Source organism: Pollicipes pollicipes, unplaced genomic scaffold, assembly GCF_011947565.3.
Source record: "Pollicipes pollicipes isolate AB1234 unplaced genomic scaffold, Ppol_2.1 Scaffold_3447;HRSCAF=4054_pilon_pilon_pilon, whole genome shotgun sequence".
Classification (NCBI taxonomy): domain Eukaryota; kingdom Metazoa; phylum Arthropoda; class Thecostraca; order Pollicipedomorpha; family Pollicipedidae; genus Pollicipes; species Pollicipes pollicipes.
Window position 1 is genome coordinate 6,496,165 of NW_023596297.1, and position 20,365 is coordinate 6,516,529.

The window sequence follows — 20,365 nt, forward strand, 5'->3', positions numbered from 1 at the left end:
CGCACTGGGAGCCCCGCTGGCCGCCGACGACCCGGAGGTGCCGCAGAAGCGGCGCAGCGGCCCGCTGGTGGCATCCGTCCCGCGCCGGCGCCGACACGCACGCTGGACGGCCCGTGTCGCAGTACATCCGCGTGGTGGCTCAGATGCAGGGCTACGACGTGGCCGGCTGCCGCAGCGTGCTGCGCGACGGCGTCGTGCCGTTCCCAAAGCCGGAGTCGGAGGCCGACTCGGCCATCTACGAGACGCTGAGCGAGTTTCGCGCGGAGCCGACGGCGGCGCCACCGTCGACGAGGACCAGCGCACGCTGTACGAGAACGACGACACGGACGATGAGCTGGCCGGTCCGCTGTACGAAAACGGCCGGATTGAGCAGCCCATCTATGCCAACGGCTGGTGCTGGACGAGCCGGACGAGCCGCCTATCTACGAAAATCTGGGGGGACGACTCGCGGCCGCTGCTGCCAGCCGAGCCGGAGGATCGACCCGCAGGTGACCTCACATACGGCCACCTGGAGGTGGAGGTGCGCTCCGACCACGGCTACGGACTCGTACCAGTCGCCGCCTCCGGCTCGTGCGGCATCGTCAGGCTCGTCGGCTCGTCGGGTGGGTCGCCGCAGAAGCTGAGCCCCAACTCGGAGACGTCGACGTCGCCGCCCGCGGAGAGCACGAGAGGCCTCGGCCCGCCGCGCGCACCACCGCCGCCACCGCCGCCACCGCCGGCTACGGCCGGCCGGATCCCGCCGCCGCCGCCGCTGCCGCCCGCGCCGCTCACATCAGCGGCTGGCGTGGCGCAGCTGAAGAAGCGCCTCAGCCAGTCGGCGAGCCTGCCGCCGGCCGGCAGACCGTCAGGCCCTGGCGGTGACCGCCCGAAGCTCGACCTGCCCGCGGCCAGGCCGGACGAGCGGCCCGCCAGCGAGATCGAGAACAAACTCTCGCCGACGTTTGTCGCTCAGCTGCACGACATGCTGCAGAGGAAGACGAACGGCCCTAAGCCTGAGCCGGAGAGCGGCAAGGCCAACGTAAGCTCCCAGCTGGCGGAGAAGAAGCGTGGCAAGAACTTTGACAACTCGGCGTTCCAGATGGCCCGCAAAGCGGTGGCGCAGGCCCTTCAGAAGGGCCGAACGCAGGAGCCACAGGAGGTCAGCAAGCCTAAGCTGGTGCCGTCCCTCAGTGTGCCATCCAACAAGCCTGACGTCACGTTGCCCGTGGAGAGGGTTGCTGGCGTTCCGGGGGTGATACCGCCGCCTCCACCTCTGCCGGGCCAGGTGACATCTGCCACATCTAAACCGGCAGCCCCGCTGCTCAAGATCAGCCCTCCGAAGGCTCTTCAATCGGACCTGAAAAAGAAACTTGAGGCAAAGAAAAGCAGCATACAAGCGGAAAAAAATGAGCCGAAAAAGAAGCGCACGGCGCCGAGGCCGCCAGATCGGTCATTTTCACTGCCTGGCTTCGGGAACTCCCGACTGGATATAGCCAAGGCCTTTGAGGAATTTAAGCGCAATGAGGCCAATAAAAAGCAGGAAGCACTATTGAAGAAAAAGAAGAGCAAGTACGTCGACAAGTTGGATCTCAAAGACTACAAGAACTTAAAGTCTAACTCGGTGGAAGAGGAGATGCTGACAATCGCCGCTGAGTCCGTCGACGCCGTAAAGTCTGACTTGGAGCAGCGGCTTCCAATGAAGAGTTTCCTCAGCGAGGATTCATCGCCCGCATGCCAGGCTGAGGCGTCTTGCGATACAGGTGCGGCGAACGACACGGATGCGGTTCCTACCAGGCCGACGCTACCCGACGCTGAGCCCACCGTCGACAGAAGCTCAGACCTGTCGGATGACGACGAGCCCGCACCGGAGGTGCCTGCCCGATCGACGTCCATCGCGGGCGAGGACCGCAGCGCACCTCACGTCACCCCGACGACCTCCCGAAGCCGGAGGTGGACCCGGAACGGCATCGAGCGGCACAGCGAGCCCAGCTTCGAGTGCGTGCTGGAGGAGCGCGCCGAGCCCCTGCCGCCCAAGCCGAAGCCGCTGACGAAGAAGCCGCTGGTGCTGCGCAGCGCCGTGCAGCGGGCCGCCGTGGTGCCTGACGAGCAGACGGAGCAGCTGGCGGCGCCGCGGCCGCGCCCCGTCGCCTGCAAGGTGACGGTGGGCGGCTCACAGGTGATCCAGATCGCGACGGACGGCTCGTGGGCGGTGGGCGAGCGCGGCGGACGCGGCCCGCTGCCGTCAGCCGCCGCGCCGGCCGTGCTCAGCGATCCGCGACATAGCGCGCACGGGCCGGCCGCCGGCCGCGCGCCAGTCGGCCCGGCCGCCCAGCTGCCGGAGCACGCGCACGACGACGGCGGCCGCGACGACACGGGCCGAGCGGCCGCGCACGGCGGGAAGAGCGGGGAGGCATCGGGAGAGTGAGGAAGAGGCTGAGACGGGAGAGCGGAGCGAGGAAAAGGCGGAGGACGGAGGTCACCCGGGAGAGGAACAAGGTACGCCCGACGATACCAAGGCAGGTGAACCTGCTAGTGCCGAGACGCCTGCTTTAGACGGGGTCCAAGTTATCATATCTGACGTCACTTGCTCAAGCTTGAATGCCCCTGCAGATGTAGAGGTGGAAGTCGCGGAGTTACTGCATACCTATAATAACTCGGAAGCGCAGAAGGAACCTGGGTCGGACGCTACCTCTCCTGGGGAGGGCGATGCCGCCAGCAGCATCTCGGAAGTATCCGTAGCGGACATTGCGGCGTCAGAGGAACAAGATTCGCCGTCTGGAATCGCGCTTCAAAACGGACCGTCTGCCGAAGCTCAACGCGACTACGACACAGAATCAGGAGCGACCGAAGCAACAGTTCACTTTCCGCAGGCAATAAAGCTGCACGTTGCGGCGCCGGACCAACCACTCCCCGATACTTCGCTGCTACTTCTCACAAGTCCGCCAGCGACAGTTGAGCCAGGCTCCGCCAGCTCCCTCACGGCCCCTGAGCCCGGCTCCGCCAGCTCCCTCACGGCCGCTGAGCCCGGCTCCGCCAGCTCCCTCACGGCCCCTGAGCCCGGCTCCGCCAGCTCCCTCACGGCCGCTGAGCCCGGCTCCGCCAGCTCCCTCACGGCCGCTGAGCCCGGCTCCGCCAGCTCCCTCACGGCCGCTGAGCCCGGCTCCGCCAGCTCCCTCGCGGCCCCTGAGCCGGGTCCCACAGACTGTTCCTCGGTTCCCGAGCCGAGCTCCGACTATCCTCTTCCGGTTCTCTATTCCGCCGGGGTCGCCGTAGCCCCTCTCCAGACCGTCAGCGGAGTAGAGGTAGTGACAGCACCTGCGGAGGAGGAAGAAGAGGCTGGCTCTTGCTCACAGCCGGAGCTGGAGCCGCCGTCAGCCACCATGCCTGCCCCGTGTGCCCCGGACAGCGGCCTATTCCGCGCCTCCGTGGCCGCCGTCCACTCGTCGCCCAGCTCGCTGGAGGAGGAGCCCGAGCGGCACCTGCCGGACTCGCTCCCGGCGCCGGCCGGCGGTGACGTGACCGGCGCCGCGGCGGACGACATCGAGGCTCAGGTGGCCGCGCTCCGCTCCAAGGTGCTGACGGTGAACAGCATCAGCTGCGGGGGCCCGGCCCATGCGGTCGCCGCCAGCGGGCCGGAGCGACACCTGGAGGCGCTGGAGCGGGAGGACGGGCCGTCACCGTCACCGAGGTGGAGCGGCAGTTCGAGGAGCTGGAGCGGGCCGAAGCCGGTGAGGTAGAGCCCGACTACCGACGCGGAGATGAACCGCACCAGGCCGACTCGACCGGTCAGCCGACGACAAGCTGCCCTGATCCGCCGTCGCCGCCGCCGCCGGCGTCGGTCGACGTGGACGATGCCGGCACAACGATCGCAGTCGCAAGTAAGTCACGCGATGCTGGCAACGCGTGTGGTCTCACGCTTGTTCTATATTGGTGGGCATTATTTTCACCTTTGGCTCATCGCCTCTTCTGCCATCGACTGTCTGTTCTGCACCAATTGCTACGTGCCATCTCAGCCTTTTCCCCGCTGCTTATGCATGGGCCTTTTGCAGCTCACTTTCAACACGTTCAGACTATCCCTTAGGTTTTCCGCAAGCAGATTCATCGAGTCCAGCTGTTGTAATTCCACACACACGCAGTTCTCAGCTGATGCATCTTCAAAAATGAGGATGACTGACCTAAAATTAATTTGCATTCGGATTACATTTAGAGAAGTGGCACATCAACCACTCAACAGGTGTTAGTCTGATTTCTGGTATAACAAAGGTCGTCCGCTTCAAACCGTCATGTCGTGATGACATTAGCCATGAGAAGCCACGTAAACAGGTCAAATGTTCCGTGGGTGAGCATGCTGAACAGGTCAATCTCTCCGACTACCGTTACACAGAAGCGACCTCTCATCCGCCTCTGCCAAGAGGCGCTCCTGCCGATAAGCGCAGCCACTCATGCGAGAAGCAATGCTTCGCTATTGCCCCGTGCATGCGCCAGTTAGTCGACCGCCATGGTCCGAGGCCGGCGAGCGCCCTCGATCGACGGGGGAGGGGGAGGGGCATCGCCGCGCCAGGTCACGTGACTGCGGCGGCCGGGGTCAATGGGCGGTATCCTGCGGCGCCTGACCCGGCACTCTCTCGTCCGGCCTCGGCGGAAGGACGCTCCGAAAACCGGGCACCGCCTACCGGGCGCGCGCCGCCAGCAAGTGTCACACGCCCGGCGCTCTTACGCCACGGCTGTACCGCCGCCGATGCCGACCCCAGTCATTGCGATGTGACGCAACGTCGGCCAAAAGGAAGGTCTTGGTGGTTGTGTGCGCCACTCCGACGCTGTCCTGGCGGCGGGCGCGCACCGGTGGGTGCGCCGGGTGGCCCGGTGGCGGGCACGGACCGGCGGTGGACCGGGTGGCCGGGTGGCGGGCACGGACCGCCGGTGGGGCCGGGTGGCCGGGTGGCGGTGACAGCAAGCCGCCGGTTCCGAGCCGCCGGCTAGAACGCGGCCCCCGTCCCGCTGTGTCGCCTGGCCTCGGCGGCGGGACGTCGCCGCTCCGCTGTCCGGTAAAACACGTGTCCGGCTCGGCTCGGCCCTGATGAAGTGCAGGAAAGTGCCTCTGGGAGTTCCGAGAGCACCTCGCGCCGCCGGCGGGGGGCAGCCCGGCAACGGGCCGACTTTCCCGGCTGGTCAGCAAACCCGACATTCCGACCGCGGCCCCGGCCGAGCTCCCCGGTCAAATGGGATCGCCACCGGGCTGCTGTCGGCGCCCGCTGCTGTCGGCCGTCCGACATTCCCGTTCGGCGGGCCCGCTTTCTCGGGCTGCGGTGTGCCGGGCCAGGCTGAGCCGGGGCGCGAGCCGGCCGGCCGGCGGCCCGCGCCGCTCCGTTCCGGGGTGCGGTCACAGCTTCTCACCGTGCAGCGGGCGCCGTCGGCCGGCCGGCGGCTGCCTGACGGCCCGCGCTCGCCGGGTGGGAAGCCGGAGCCGCCACGCCGCGGCCGCCGATGCCGCTGGCCAGTCGCCGACGCCATCACACCGGGTCTGTGGTGCCACTGCCGCCTCAGACGGACGGGCCAATGCCGGGCTGGGTTGCCCACCACTGCCGGGTCTGACGCGGTCAGGATGTTATTTACTGATCTCGGCTACCATGGGTGGCCTCAGAATCTGCTTTCAAACCTTAAACTGATGAACGGTCACCGCCAGAAAGCGCTCGTAACTGCCACACCGTGCGTCGCCTCCGCGCTGTCGGGAATGTTCTGCTCAGTCGGCTCCGCTGTCGCCACGGACCGGCCACCCGCCCTCATGATCTGAGACCCGAATTGGTGACGGTTACGAAACCGCGCCGCGCCACCTCCGGTGCCTTTCCGCCCCCGGCCATCCGCGACATCGCTGCCAGTCGGCGCGCGACGGCGGCACGCGGCTCCCTGTGGGTCAGCTGATTCCGGCCGTCAACCGGAGACGGCCGGCGCTGCTGCTGACGGCCGGTCGGTCAGCTGACTCCGGCCCGTCGGCGCGTGACGGCGGCACGCGGTTCCCTGTGGGTCAGCTGACTCCGGCCGTCACCCGGAGATGGCCGGCGTTGCTGCTGACGGCCGGTCGATCAGCTGACACTGGCCATCACCCGGAGCCAGCCGGCGCTGCTGCTGACGGCCGGTCGATCAGCTGACACTGGCCATCACCCGGAGCCAGCCGGCGCTGCTGCTGACGGCCGGCCTGTCAGCTGACTCCGGCCAGTCGGTGCGCGACGGCGGCACGCGGCCCCCCTGTGGGTCAGCTGACTCCGGCCGTCACCCGGAGCTGGCCGGGGCTGCTGCTGACGGCCAAACATAAACCACGCCTCATTTTGTAGGAAAATGTAATTATTCCAAGTAATTTTACTCCCGCCAGATTCGAAGTCATTAGCAGACAACATGATTTCTCACTTCTCGCCGGGGTCATATTCAGCGACCGTATCGTCACTGGTCACATCAAGGCACGCGTAAAGTGAAGCTTTGCTATCTAATTTACCATCACGGATGGTCTATGAGCCAAGACGCGATAAAATAATCGTCCTTTTTACTTTTCGCTAAGCAGGTATAAACAGAGATTTGATTGAGATGAAGATACAACACGCACATACACACACACATTCGCGCCGTCGGAGAAACATCATCTCATCGCACCTACGGTTTGAACTTAAAACTTACGTATAACGAGCTATTTGTCCCGATAAGTAGGTGGCAGTAAATTAAAAACCGAGACGAAACTCTACGTTGTCGTAGCATCGCACAGTACTTACAGGGAGTGTCCACAGTTGTATACGGTTTTGAACTGAAATAGCCATCTTGAGTATCATTCGGTGCAGCTCGCCAACCTGCCCTTCTTAAGCCCTAAATCCCTCTAGTCTCTGGACTACACGCCCGAGAAAATGTACAGACTATGTCGTGAAGGCTATTTCAGGGTCACCCAGACATCCATGACGCCATAATTACGTCATTCAAATTATTCCATTCCAAAACCCATGGCGGATCAAGGCCAAGAACAATGTAACTGTAAAACCGTCCATATCTGGCGTTCGTGAGGACGATTTCCAGATAAAACGACCATTAATTGGGCTCCAATCCATGTGGTGTAAGCTAGGATGAGGCAATCAAACAATGACGTATTGAGGAGTATATTTACTAAGCAGAGAGATTGTGTTGTCTAGAGCAGTCTTTCCCCTTAGAAGCATGCAAGTAGTTATAAGAGAACGCATGAAATCATACCAGATGCTTGCTCCAATGTCCTTAAATGTGGGCCATTCTCTTTAAGTGATCCCGTAGCTCTCACGCCCGACACGACACTTACTCTGAAGGTGACTGAGAACACCAGTGGCGTAGCAAAGGGGTTGGAGTGCTTCGTGGCAGTTTAAGATGCCCGTAATGTTTTAAAACATGAAAGCGGGCCATTGATACATCAAAATGGGATTGCGAGCCTAAAAATATTCCAAGAATGAGAAAAACAGCCTTCATATATCGACGACAACGGCACCGCCTGCTGTCAGGAGCCTTTATGCCTCCATCGGACACCCTCCTGGGCGAATCCTGGCTGCGCCACTGCGGAAGACATTGACATATAACATAACGCAAAACGAAGCAGGTTTTACCGGCAGGAAGCAGTAAAAAGTTCAATAGAGACTCAACAGACCCAATAGCATCATGCAAAGACCCAAAAGCATAATGCAAAACTTTGGACAAGCCTTGGGAATTTCGAGAAAAAAATTATGTATAACACGCTTTCATCTGTCGTTAGTTGAGAGCACACCGCGTTACCAATGTCTACAATCTTAACTCTCGTGACGCGCAGGCACAAGGGGCCAAGTGTCCAGTGATAGATAGATAGATCAGTGATAAAAAACATAGCAATGCATATACTGTATGCAGGCCACGTCAGAAAAAGCTTCATGTTCACCTTAAATCCGGGTAACCCCTCAATTCCATCAATGCATCTTGGATGCGGACCTCCTCAGATTTCACAGGTTCGGTAGGCACGAGGTAACAGCATCATCTATCCTGACTATCGTCGTGCTTTCAGCGCCACCTATATCAGTTAGTTTCCGTGAGGTCTGGAGATGGCGCCACCGGGCACCAATGGTCGGAGCTCCGGAGCGGCGTCAGTTTGGTGGAAAATTGCCACTCCGCTCCACTTGCCATGATTACTTTCATTGTCAGACTTCCTCTGAAACGAAAGGAGAACGTCATACGCTATAATCTGCGGCGGAGGAGACACGGTTGATTTAGGGCTGCGTCAGCTGCCATCTAGGAGAGAGTTGGTAGCCGGCAAGCCCACTGGCAGTGCGGTGGCTGGTGCCGGGCAGCGGCCCGGCCCGTGATACCCGGTCGGAGAGAGGACTCACGGAATCCCCTTGCTCGATCGAAATGTGTGGAAATGGAAAGAGCGCTCTTCACTCATAGGACTTTGGACGAACCTATTTGTGATGGTTGCCGAAATGAATCAAGGACGGTTCGTAACAGTGTCAGGTCATTTGAGATGAAACTCTGTCGTCATGGCAATGTCCATGTCTGTTCAATAAGCCAACTACTAAACCATACATTCACGAATGCACACGTCCACAACCAGTTGGCTTACATCGCTTTTGTGCGTCCAAAGCATTACCTCACGTGCCCCATTCTACAGGTATTTGTTGAGAAGACCTCTGCACCTTAGTGCTGCGCAATAAGACATGGACGTTGCAAGAAGTGCTTTAGTGCTGCGCAATAACACATGGACGTTGCAAGAAGTGCTAGTTGTGTAATTTTGAATCAGGGACGTGCGCAATATTTCACAGTGTTTGTGTGGAGGGGGGGGGGGGGGGGGCTCAGCTAAAAAATGACCACACAAAGACGCATTTAGCGCATCGCAGGTGCGCACAATTTCTTACGCGTAGCAAAGCAGCACCGCAGGCTCTTGACCTTTTCATTTCTACCTCCTTACCTGGAATGGTTCGTTGCCAACATTTTGCCACGTTCTTTCAGTAGAATATGCTGCAACCTCTGTTACGGGAATGGACACGTGCTAACGAGGCTATTGTGTGCGCACGGCCCCGGTTTCGGTGCCTTTTTCTTAATGGACGTAAGTTTTTGCGGTGACTCCGAATGGCTCGCATGCGTGACTCTGGTTTCAGAAAACCTGCCTGGCAAAGTTCATGACGTGTACGCTGTACCCACCACACAAGTAACGCAGACCGGTCAGCGAATAACTTTGCCTCCGCCCTTTCGGCGGACGCGACTGTGGAGGGCTGTACGTGCCGCACAATGCTGCGGCGCGGCCACTCCGAGCGTAGGTTACCCCCCGTCTGCCAGCTGCCAGCTGATCTTCCCGTGTCAGTCGGTCCAGACGCTGAGTCCGCTCCTCTGGAACTTCTGCCCGGTCCGATACCGGTGGGTAGCTATCCACTGCTATCTTTTCCTCGGACGCGGAGGCGGAAGATGACCGAAAGCGAACGCGATCGTTGGTACCGTTGTCTGGCTGTATTGCACGCTGCTCTGACTTCACTAACATCTTAGCCAGGTTTACGCAAGTATGCGTCGCCAACCAGGCTAGCAAGCGACTAGTTGTCAAAGGTGAGACGCGTGACATTATCGTTGGCTCCACAAAGAGACCTTATCTCCAGAAGCGCGATGAAGTAACCGAATGAGCACGGGCTCTAGAGCAACCCACAGCTGCGGAAGCTAATCGATGTTCCCGAGCCAAACAAAGAAGCCTGGGCGCCGCTGACAGACGAGCGATGTCGGCTGGTCGGTCCGCCCGCCGCCCGGCGCTGGCGCCGCCGCCGCTGCCGCCGCCGCCGCCGGTGGAGTGAACGGCCTGTCGGCGGCCGGACAGACGGCCGGAGCGGTTCCGGCCGGCTGGCTACACCGGTGATGCATTCCAGCGGCGCGGCTGGCTCTCAGCTAGTCATCAGACCGCCCGAAAGCGGTGTACTGGGCTTGGAGGTGGCCGGAATGCGTCCCCGAATGTGACCGACCCCGGACCGCGTCGGTGCCCTGCGCAGCGTGGGTTCAATGCTCATTCATCACGGGGGCTATACTCTGAGGTCAAGCGAATGTTGCCTTGGCGCAGTATTGTAGGCTCCGACTGTACCACTCTGAAACGTGGCCCGGGTTGAAACTAGCCAGCACGCATACACGAATGCAGACATTCGCCATTGCCGGGATATTTTTGGAGCCAGCAGACGACCAAGGCGTTTATCGCCATGAAAAATTGTCAGGAGATTGCACCATTTAAGGCTTGGACGAGCGATGCCTCCAGAGTATCATGCTTCAATAGCAATTTCTCTGGCCTTTTTGGGCGGACGAGAAACGAAGCTTTTCAATATGCGGCATTCATGTCGAGCGTCATTATCTTCCGTCCCACAAAAGCACGGCCCGAGCTGTCTTCAGCTGTGCCGATGGCGTCATCGGGCCATCGCCGGCGACCCGGATGGTCGACCTCTCGGCACGGGGCGTGACACCGGGTCGGCCCGGTGTCCCCGGTCTGGATCAGCTTTCTACCGGGGTCGCACAATGGGTCGACTCGGAGCTCGACGGTGGATGGGCGGCCCTCCGCCGGCCCGAACGCCGCGTTGAGGGTCGATCTCAATGTCTGTTATGCGGGCGGACACTCAAGACGAGGCTTAGGCCAGCAGTAGGCCTATAGCAACGGCTATTTTTGCATATTGCATTTTGCAGTAGGCCTATAGCAACGGCTATGGCATTTTTGCAATGTGCCTGCGCTCTGGTCGATACACAGAGCACACGTGCCTTAGGCGCTGTGCGGCATCGCATTTTGAATCTTGCACATAGTAATGCACACGCGTGTGTGATAAGTCTCCCTTCCGACCCACATCGCCTGCCCTCCGACCCACCGCCTGTCGCGATAGCCCAGTTGGTTAGAGCGTCGGCTTCCGACCCACTCACCCGTAGCGAGGTGGTTTCTAGTCGCTTTAGGCGCTCGCTATTTGCCCTTGACAGATACTGCCTGTGGCCCGGTGGCAGCGGCGGCGAAAAAGGTGGCATGGCGTCAGATGGCAGGACGGACGTCTCGAGCATTGTGGCACATAAAACTTTCGCCAACAAGTTTTGCCTGGAGTTCCACGATCATATCGTAAGGATCTGGACTCACGCAACAAGCAATGTCTAGAGTGAGCACTGGCTCCATAAATCTGTCTATATTCAAAAGGCTCAAAATTGCTTTTTTAAATCAGTAAAAACAATCGGCATGTTAAACACGCGTCTGCGGAAGGTTAAGTGGTGACCCGATCGATCCACAATTTATGAAAATCAACCGCTTCTACACTATTCGACGACGGAAATAGCTTTCAGCTGTTTTACACTGACCTGCTCCGACAGCCGAGTATCCCCGGGCGGAATGGCTGGCTGTGAAACTGGCAGTATGTCAATCAGTGCCCAACCACACTTTGGCGACAGCTGCGTCTGCCTGAGGGCTGGCGCACCGCACCGATGCACCACACACGCCACTGAAACTCGGTCAGCGCAAGCCCTACAGTGCGCTTCGTACGCGGCCCGACTGCCTCGGCGTCGCTGCGTGCCGGCCTGTGATCGCTTCTGCTCGATCGCAGACACCAACCGCTTACGATGCTTTGTGTTTCGGTGTTTGATCTCAGCAGTAATCGACGTGCTGCTGAACGCCGTCCGTTATATAATAATGGACGGTGCGCTGGTTTCGTTCACGACTTCATTCCACGTGGACACATGTATGTACAGGCTTTAACGAACCACGAAATGAAGATTAAATGAATTGGACCCGCTACGAAATCGTTTGTCGTAGTTTTGCTAGAAATGGTTTGTGGAAACCAGGAGAACTGTGAAAAGCAGCGTTGCGATCACGTGACAAATGTCACACGTTAGCATTGTCACCACTGTGCTTTCAAACTTAGCACAGATTATGGTAAATTAAACGCGTTACGTCGCATCTTACTGCTGTTGATGATCTACATGCTTCACCTGTCACGCCCTCGCCTCCTGCAGCCTTCATGATGAAGGAAAAACGTTCACAATTACTGCGATGTGAATTAAGGTAATCCTGGCGAAAGAGAATCACGTGCTGTAATTTAAGAAGACTTTAAACTTTAAGTCATCTTCACATCAGGCTTATCGCCTTAATAGGAAATATATCCACATGATTCACATTTAAAACCAGCATTTTTATCTGCTGGATATCGATTATCTCGATTATCTTGATTCGTTGCAAATGCGGGTAGTGGTGTGTCTACACTTGAGCTTGGTGTCCCAGTTATGCAGCTGGCCCCTTATCAACACTGATCTGACTTAGTTGGTCTGCCAGGTGTCCATGACCTGCCACGCGACCTGTCTGTGCCCCCCTCCCCCCCCCCCGTCACGGTTTGACGAGTGACACGATCGACCCCAACCGGGCGCCCCGGGCAGAAAAACTCGGCGCCCCAGCGCACGTCGAAGTGACACCGCCGGCGACAGGGCCGCCGCTCCGCCTGACGCATGTCTACTGCGCCAGCAACCAGGACAAGGTCCTCGGTCACACCGTAACCCAGTTGACGCATCGGCCCGCTCCTGCTAGGCCGTACCTGACGGACGGCCGCGCGAACCTGCGCCGCGCCGCGGCTGCCCGTCAGGCCGAGGTCGACCGACGCGCGTGAGTAGAGAGGTCGACCGACGCGCGTGAGTCAGCCTCCGCTGGCGCCGCACGTCCGTATTGTGTGGCACGGGACACCTGGCGACGGTAGCGCACGTGCAGGGAAGGGGTGAGAATGAGGTGGTGGCTGTCCTCGTCTGAGGCCCACTGCGTACCTGTTTCGTTTTACTTTCCGCCGCTACGGCCATCACTCCAGGAGCCATATTTCTTGGTTTCACTCGACTTTCTCACCTTCTCTTTAGTCCCGAGGGATTGCCGGGCATCAGCCGCGGAGAGGGGCAGGCCGGGCGGGCTCGTGCGTCCCAGAGCCCCAGTGACGCCCCCAGCGCTGTCCAGCCGGGAGAACTGGCGCGAGATTCAGCGGCAAATCCAGTCTGACGCACCCTGCAGACAAACTGTGCGAGAGCGCTTGGCCATGCGTCAAATTGTTCTCACCGCGATGAAGCTGTCAAGAAAGGACTCAAGCGTGAGATCGTTACGGCGAAATCTCCCTCAGCGAAAGCCGCGGAGAGGCCTGGCCATTGACATTCCGACAAGAACCATCGGTCGAATTGCCCACGCCCACTACGCGCACGAACAGAGCTCATCCTGCCGCCTCGAGCCGCTTTCAACGGGCCGTATTACCATAGGTGACCGGTTACCCGCGGCGCGTCAGGCGGGCTCGAGCTAACGCCGATTTTCAATAGCTCGCCGATCGATTTCGCCGTCCGGTTTCTCCGCCCGATGCATCATGAGGCTGCACGCGCTGCCAGAGACTGTACAGCCGCCCGGACGCCGCGGCCGCGGCAGGTGCTCCGCTCCGGTACAGCCTCTGCCAGAGCGGCGGCCGGCGGCGGGCGTGAGGCGCGTGGCGCGCTGGGAGTCGGCGCGTCCCTTCGTCGTACGGTGGGTGCCGGCGTGCTCTGGAGGCGGCGCCGCGTGCGGACAGGAGAGCGGTCAGCTCCACGCTAGGTACGTGCTCGAGTATGGAAATGACGGACTCCGCTGCGTACAGTTGGAGCCCTTGAAGTCACTGGGGGCACATTAGGATTTGAGCGGCTTTTTTCGCGAGGGGGCCCACAGACCCTCGAGGCCACAGTTCGAGGTTAGACTCATGAGAGGATGGGGTCTCGGGCCCTCCAAATGCGTGGGAAGTTCCACCATGTTTCCGGGGGTCATCCTGGCTGGGAGCGGTTAGCTAGTCGCCATGTTTAAAACTGCAGCGAGTCCCAGCCGTCTCAGGGTGCACGCAGGCACGTCCGATGAGACAGCTTTTAGCATTTGTTTTGCGTGTGTATGTGTTAGAGCAGGCTTCACCAGCTTGTAGCTCCTGCAAAATGGTCTTGCCTGCAACGCAATGCACCCACTATCGCATTTATTTGAATAATGAAAACACGATACATAGGTTCCTTAAAGACTAATGGGCGTTCAGTAACGCCTATAAACACATATTCTTCGTACGGGCTCGTTGTGTGTGATGTCTACTGAGTCGCAGTTCCAAAACTGCACTCCAACCTCCACTACCTGGTCATTAGTGAGCCCAAACGATTGTGGAACGCGCGCGCATAAGATGAAAGCATCCGGAGGAAGTACGCCTTATTGTTGTCGATCCCTCCACCGGAAATCCGGTGCGCCGGAGCCCTCGGGAGCCGGCCGTCGCAGACCGACGCTGTCAGCGTCTGCCTGGTCCGGCGTCCTGGCGAGCAGGCCCGGCTCGGTGGCGTCGGTTGCGCGTGCTAGGTCGGCCGGCCACCGGGACGCCCGCCGGGACGCGCGCCTCCATCAGCATACCGCCCTCCCACGCAGCCCGGCGGGACACAGCGCACGCCGCGTGGAATGTGGTGAGCAGTCCGACGTGCCGGGCGGGGCATTCGCCCGGACACAGCGACCGTGACGCCCGCGGCTGCGGCGCATCAACGCTGCGGCCGCGCCGGTCCAAAGCGACGCCGTCCACGCCGACGCCGGACAAAGGCGGCGCTCGTCCCGTCAGCTGGACTGCGCCCGGTGGCCCGCCACTGAGCTGTCAAGCGCGGCAGAGTCAGTCGCTGAGCTGTCAAGTGCGGCAGAGTCAGTCGCTGAGCTGTCAAGTGCGGCAGAGTCAGTCGCTGAGCTGTCAAGCGCGGCAGAGTCAGTCGCTGAGCTGTCAAGTGCGGCAGAGTCGGTCGCTGAGCTGTCGAGTGCGGCAGAGTCGGTCGCTGAGCTGTCAAGCGCGGCAGAGTCAGTCGCTGAGCTGTCAAGTGCGGCAGAGTCCGTCCCTGAGCTGTCAAGTGCGGCAGAGTCAGTCGCTGAGCTGTCAAGTGCGGCAGAGTCAGTCGCTGAGCTGGCGAGTGCGGCAGAGTCCGTGGCTGGGCTGTCAAGTGCGGTAGAGTCAGTCGCTGAGCTGTTAAGTACGGTAGAGTCAGTCGCTGAGCTGTCAAGTGCGGTAGAGTCAGTCGCTGAGCTGTCAAGCGCGGTAGAGTCAGTCGCTGAGCTGTTGAGTGTGGTAGAGTCCGTCGCTGAGCTGTCGAGCGCGGCAGAGTCCGCCTCTAAGGCTGTCCAGTGCGGCGATGTCCGCCGGCCGCTGCGAGTCCGCTGCCCGGTGCTCGGCTTCCCGCCGGCGGCCGGCCGCCGTCCCCTGTCCGGGCGGGCCGGCGTCCCCGGCTGGCCGGCAGTTGGCGGGTCGGTTCCGCTCGGCTGGGAGCCGTATCACGCACCTGGCCAGATGGCCCGTCCCGGCGCTGGGGCTGGCGCCCGTCGCCCGGGGAGCGGGCCAGGGGCGCCGGCCGCACGGCGGGACAACGAGCGCTGTCGAGGCGGCAGACCTGACGGCTGGGACTGCTACAGACGGCCGGCTCGGCTGGCGGCTGGGGACACCGCACTGCCGGCTGGAGGGCATCAGTCTGGGAGGCGTGGCAGATTATTAGGCTACGTGGATGCCTGGGAGCTCAGGTACCGTATTTCCGACTCACCTTACTTGGCTGCTCACCACTCTTTTGTAAGGGCACGTGACACACGTTACTGCGTGCTCTTTTATGGAGTGGCGGCGACCACAGTGGCCATATTGGCGCTGTGGCCTTGGCGCAGCCGGGACTCGAACCCGTGACTCTCAGATGGGAAAGCAGGCGCTAGCTACTCGGTCAATAGCCCCCTGCTCACCCCTTCAACAGTCGGGATAGGTTGACGTGACGACGGCGGCTGTTACTTTACTCTCGTGTCTCAAACGCAGAGGAGCGCGCCTTCCGCGGGTCACGGGGCAGGGGAGCAGCAGCCGGTGACGTCGGAGCAGCAGCCGGTGACGTCAGAGCAGCAGCCGGTGACGCCAGGGCAGTAGCCGGTGACGCCAGAGCGGCAGCCGGTGACGTCAGAGTAGCGGCTGGTGACGTCAGAGCAGCGGCTGGTGGCCGCTCCAGAGTCGGGGGCCGCCGGCGCCAGACAGCTGGCATGGCTGTGTGCAGGATTAGGGCGCCGAACGGTCTGCAGACCCGGCCGTGGAGAGCTGCAGCGGACCGTTACTGCGGCCAGCCAGCGCCGCTCGCTGCATGCCAATGCTCGCCGCCGGCAATACCAATATGAGCCGCTGACCCGATCCGCTTAATGGGAGTCAGCAGGCCTGCGCTAAGAGCGTCAGGAAGAAGTGCTGGCCGGGTCTGCCCCCAGATAGTGGGAAGTACTGCTGGTGAAACTTGTGCGGCGTGAGGGTTTGGCGGATCGCTTTCAGCCTGGAATGACCACTCCAACTGTTGGCGGAGAGATGGGAAGACGGACAACACCTGCGGGCAGATGCGGCGGAGAAACCTCCGCAGAGGGAGCCGCCGACGTTCCCACGATGGCGTCCGGTCCCGGGCCGCGCGCCCAGACGGAGGGCCCAGAGTGGACAGGTGTGCCGGCCGCCGCGTGCAGCGCATGTAGTGAGGGCTTTGATGGAGGCTGAAGCCTGGACAAGCCTCCGGTCAGCACATGTAAAATGGAGATGCACTGCCGTGCCAGGAGATGTATCGCCGAAGGGAGGCATTAGTAGGGTGTAGGTGTCATTCTTTGTGTGGTACCTGAGATCTGATGAGACATCACGCAACTATTTAGAAGCATGTCCAGATCACAAACATTTTTTACAGTTCACATGACATCCAAGAGGCTCTGGAGAATGCCAAGAGGCTTTGAATCTTCCAGACTTCGGGCGCTTTTCCCGACATTAAACATCCGCCGAAATGGTTCTGTTAGGCCAAACTGGCTTACACAGAGAATTTGAATGTTGTCTTCCGCAATAGATCCAGGGAACGTATCGGGAATCTAGTTACTATGGCATGACTTTACGTACTACGCACACCTTAGTATCCGGTGAGTCAATGGGTCAGTTCACCGTGAGTCGGTCATCGGTGAATTTATCGAAGTCCCCTGCTCAACAGCCCAGACAATTTAATGCATAATTGTTTTTTTCGAGATGATAATCTACAGTACACAAACATACGCTCCCCGGCAGCCGTATTTACATGGACGGCAAATCATTAATTAGCCTTATTATTGCACAACACATGTAGTCGTTTGCTGGAATAAGGGAGACCGGAGGCAAAAGCTTTCCACTTCCCTTATGAACACCATTGTTTGCCAGTGCTCTGTTGTCGTCAGAGCATAATTGCCTCACATCAGCGCCCCTGCAGGAGCGCTGAGCCGCCGGTAACCGCCGCTGGCAGCGTGGCACAGCTAATGGCTCTGTTTGGCCCATTGACGCACGCTTCGCTCCCAAGACGGGACAACAGCGGCCGGCTGGGGACGGCGCATCCGGCGGCGGTGGCGGCGGCGGCGGAGGCGGCGGCGGGGCCGTGACTAATGAGCTCTCCTCGGCCGGCGCAGACAACAGTCCGCCTCGGTGCCGGCGGCTGAGGGCCGCCCTGCCGGCCGCGCCCAGTCCCCCGCCGCGGCACGTCGTGACGACGCGGCCGCGGTCGCTTCGGCAGGCTCGCGCTCAGGCGGTGCTCTGGCGACCGCAGGTCACGAGGCGGGTCAGTGGGGAAGGGGCGGCGCGTGGCAGGCGCGCACCGCCCGGTCAGCCCAGCAGCTGCGTCGGTCGGTTTCGGGTCGCCACGCCCTTGGGGTACCCTGGCAGACCACGTCAGGGTACGGCGCTCGCACAGCCTGTCAGGACGCTGCGGCTTACGCCTGCCTTGCTAGCAAGCAGACGTGTGTACACCGGGTGCCCCCTGCGCCTGTACGCAAGGCCTCGCCTAAAAACACGCCTGAAGTACACGTGCTCGACAAGGCATTTCGCGCAGCAGGTTGAGCAAGTGTGCCAGAGAGCGCCCATCCCTCATGGTCCGCACGCCTGGAGAGTGGAGGAACGCAAAGCAGGTCAACCTATGAGCTCGGGCGGCGGCCACTCCCAGTCCCGCTCCGCCTCGGGCGGTGGCCGCTCCTGCCTCCCCGCCGTGGCCCGAAGTGTCCCCGCCGCCGGCCCCAGCGCCGCTCCGTCTGAGGCACCGCTGGGCTGCCGTGTCGCCGGTGCGGCAGCCCACCATCACGGCTCACGCGTGCCCGCTCCGCCGGCGTGCTCGTGGCTCGCACCGATAGAGGGCGCGGCCGACAGGTGGCGCGACGGGGAATCAGCGCCGCCCACTCGGGTCGGGTAATGACTGAGCCTGCTATCGTGCCGCTCGTGTTTGGCGGCCGTGCTGATAGCCGGGTGAGAGCTGCGGGCTGCGGCTGGCGAGGGTCGGCATGGTTGACCCGGCTGCGCCCGACTGCGTGCGGGCGACGGGGTGACCCGGGTGGGAGGGGTGGCGGCATGGTTTGCAAAGGAGCGTCTGGAGGAAGCAAGCGAGCATCGGGAGGAAGGAAGTGGGAAAGACCTCCTATTATTTAGAAAATGCCTGTTGCGGTGCGAAAATAGCCGCAAAAGCCGACAACTGCTGTTTTGTACGCTTTGCCCAATGCTGTAATTTGTGCCGCCTTTGAAGTCTCATGGGCTCCCCTGACGCTGATGTTTCGTCAGCTAATGATAACAAGAGCGGGAAAACATGCCCCATTTTCCTCGTCAACTCGGTGCGGCCCGACGCGGATCGCGGGCGAGTGTGACGTCACTGAGGCAGCCGAGGCCGAACTGATCGTCGGAACACAACGGTCCCGGCTTTAAAACCACCCAAATGGAACGCCGTACAAAATTAGTCACCAGAATATGCCGACCGATGGACGCGATGACGGGCGGGCTCACGAAACCACAGAATTGCGCTCGTTCCGTGGGAGCTCCTTCCTCCAGCCCGGTCTGGCGGTCGTTGTCAGTGCATGCTGTGCGTAAGCTTCATTGTTTATTTGATCGATAGCAGCTCTTTCACCAGCTGCCGCCTGGCGAGAGCCTCCCCAGCAGCACTAGGGAATGCGACTCCACTGTCTCCCACAGTCCTTGGCAGGCTGTCGGGCCTGAGCTCGCAGCGCCAACCCAAGCGTCCCTGGGACGCGGAAGAACGGCGCACTACCGAGATCGGACGCCCACGTCCCACCCCTAATCAGCCGACAAAAAACGCCAGCCAGTATGCGCTCGGGCTCTTTGTGACCAGACAGCTGAAAATGGACCTGGCCGATTTGACTAATGGCTGTTCGATGCGTGATCACAGCCCTGACCAAAGGAGCCGGCCACGGCGCCGGACCCCACGCCTGATAGAACAGCGGCCGTTACGCCTCCGCCGAACGGCGGCGGTCGGCGGCCCGGACACGCGGCTTCCGGCCATTCTCCCCACAACAGCGGCGGACACCTGGCCGCACCCCTTCCCGCCCTCAGCTGCGCCACCAGCGTCGACGCCGCGGCGGCGTTAGTGACGCCTCATTTTCCGGTCATGTGGAGCGGCGTTTTTACATCACCGGGTGCTCAGTATGCGGCGCCGGTGCTCGCGGGGGCCGTCACCTGCTGCCGCGGCCGCCGGCGGCCGAGGCAGCCCGTCGGAGGACGCCGCGGGAGACGGGACCGGCGTCATCAAGAGGCCGGCTCGGACCGCACGCCGGTGACGGCTGGGTGCACGCGCCTCCCGGCGCCGCTGGGAATGTGCCCGCTGGTGCGGCACTCTGTCCAACGTTATGGAGGGCGGCGGCCTAGCGGAGTCTGTGTGCGTTTATTCCTGAGGTTGTGCGGTGCCAGCCATAGTTTGCCACGGTCTGCTTGCGTCAGCCCACTGCTCAAACTATGCCTTTAGCGGGTTTCGATCCATCTATGTCAGCTTTTCATTGCCGTAGGTTTGTCGTCGCTGTGCCTCCAAACAGCACAGAGGAATTCCGAGGGCACGCTCAGTGCAACACTAAGCTATGTTGGGCGCGGTATGCGCTGCTGCCGGCCGCCGGTGTGTGCCGGGCCCGCCGTCAGCCTCGCGGGCGGCCGGCCGGCGTGTCTCTGCACGGCGCGGCTGTGCGGCGGCGCGCGGCGGCGCCGGGCCGGCGCGGGGCGCGGCCGCCGGCCGTGACGCCGCGCCGCGCCGCCGGCCGCCCGCCGCCGGGTCAGTCCTGGGCCCGGCGTGGGAGCGCGCGCACGGCTTCCGCCCGGCCGTGCAGCCGTGAGAGCGACCGACGAGCGACGTCCGCAGGATCCGCGTCCGCCCGACAGTGGCGGCCCCTCGACCGGCCACAGCAGCCGACATGGCCGCCGTCGAGACCGGCGTCTGCTCAGGTACGCTGACCCCGGGTCACAGTCCTCACCGGCAGGGTCAGCACTGTGCGGGCATTGGGAGCCGGCTGGTCGGATGCCGATGCCGGTTAGGAGACCTTGTTAGGTGCTGATGGACTGTGCAAGGCACAATGTGCTCCCGGTTTTGAGCCGTGTTGTCGGCTTTACGTGTCGGCTTCCAG

At 61.3% G+C, this 20,365-nt stretch overlaps 1 protein-coding gene across 1 annotated transcript in view; it reads left to right on the plus strand.

Annotated features, from left to right (window-relative positions):
* The window catches only part of LOC119091547 (uncharacterized), a 31,328-nt gene that overhangs the window by 3,694 nt on the left and 7,269 nt on the right, over window positions 1-20,365 (plus strand). The window contains exons 2-5 of the mRNA XM_037214357.1: window positions 123-258; window positions 489-645; window positions 892-2,210; window positions 3,645-3,857. Of these exons, the coding sequence (XP_037070252.1) occupies window positions 123-258; window positions 489-645; window positions 892-2,210; window positions 3,645-3,857 (1,825 nt within the window). The remainder of the gene's footprint in view (window positions 1-122; window positions 259-488; window positions 646-891; window positions 2,211-3,644; window positions 3,858-20,365) is intronic.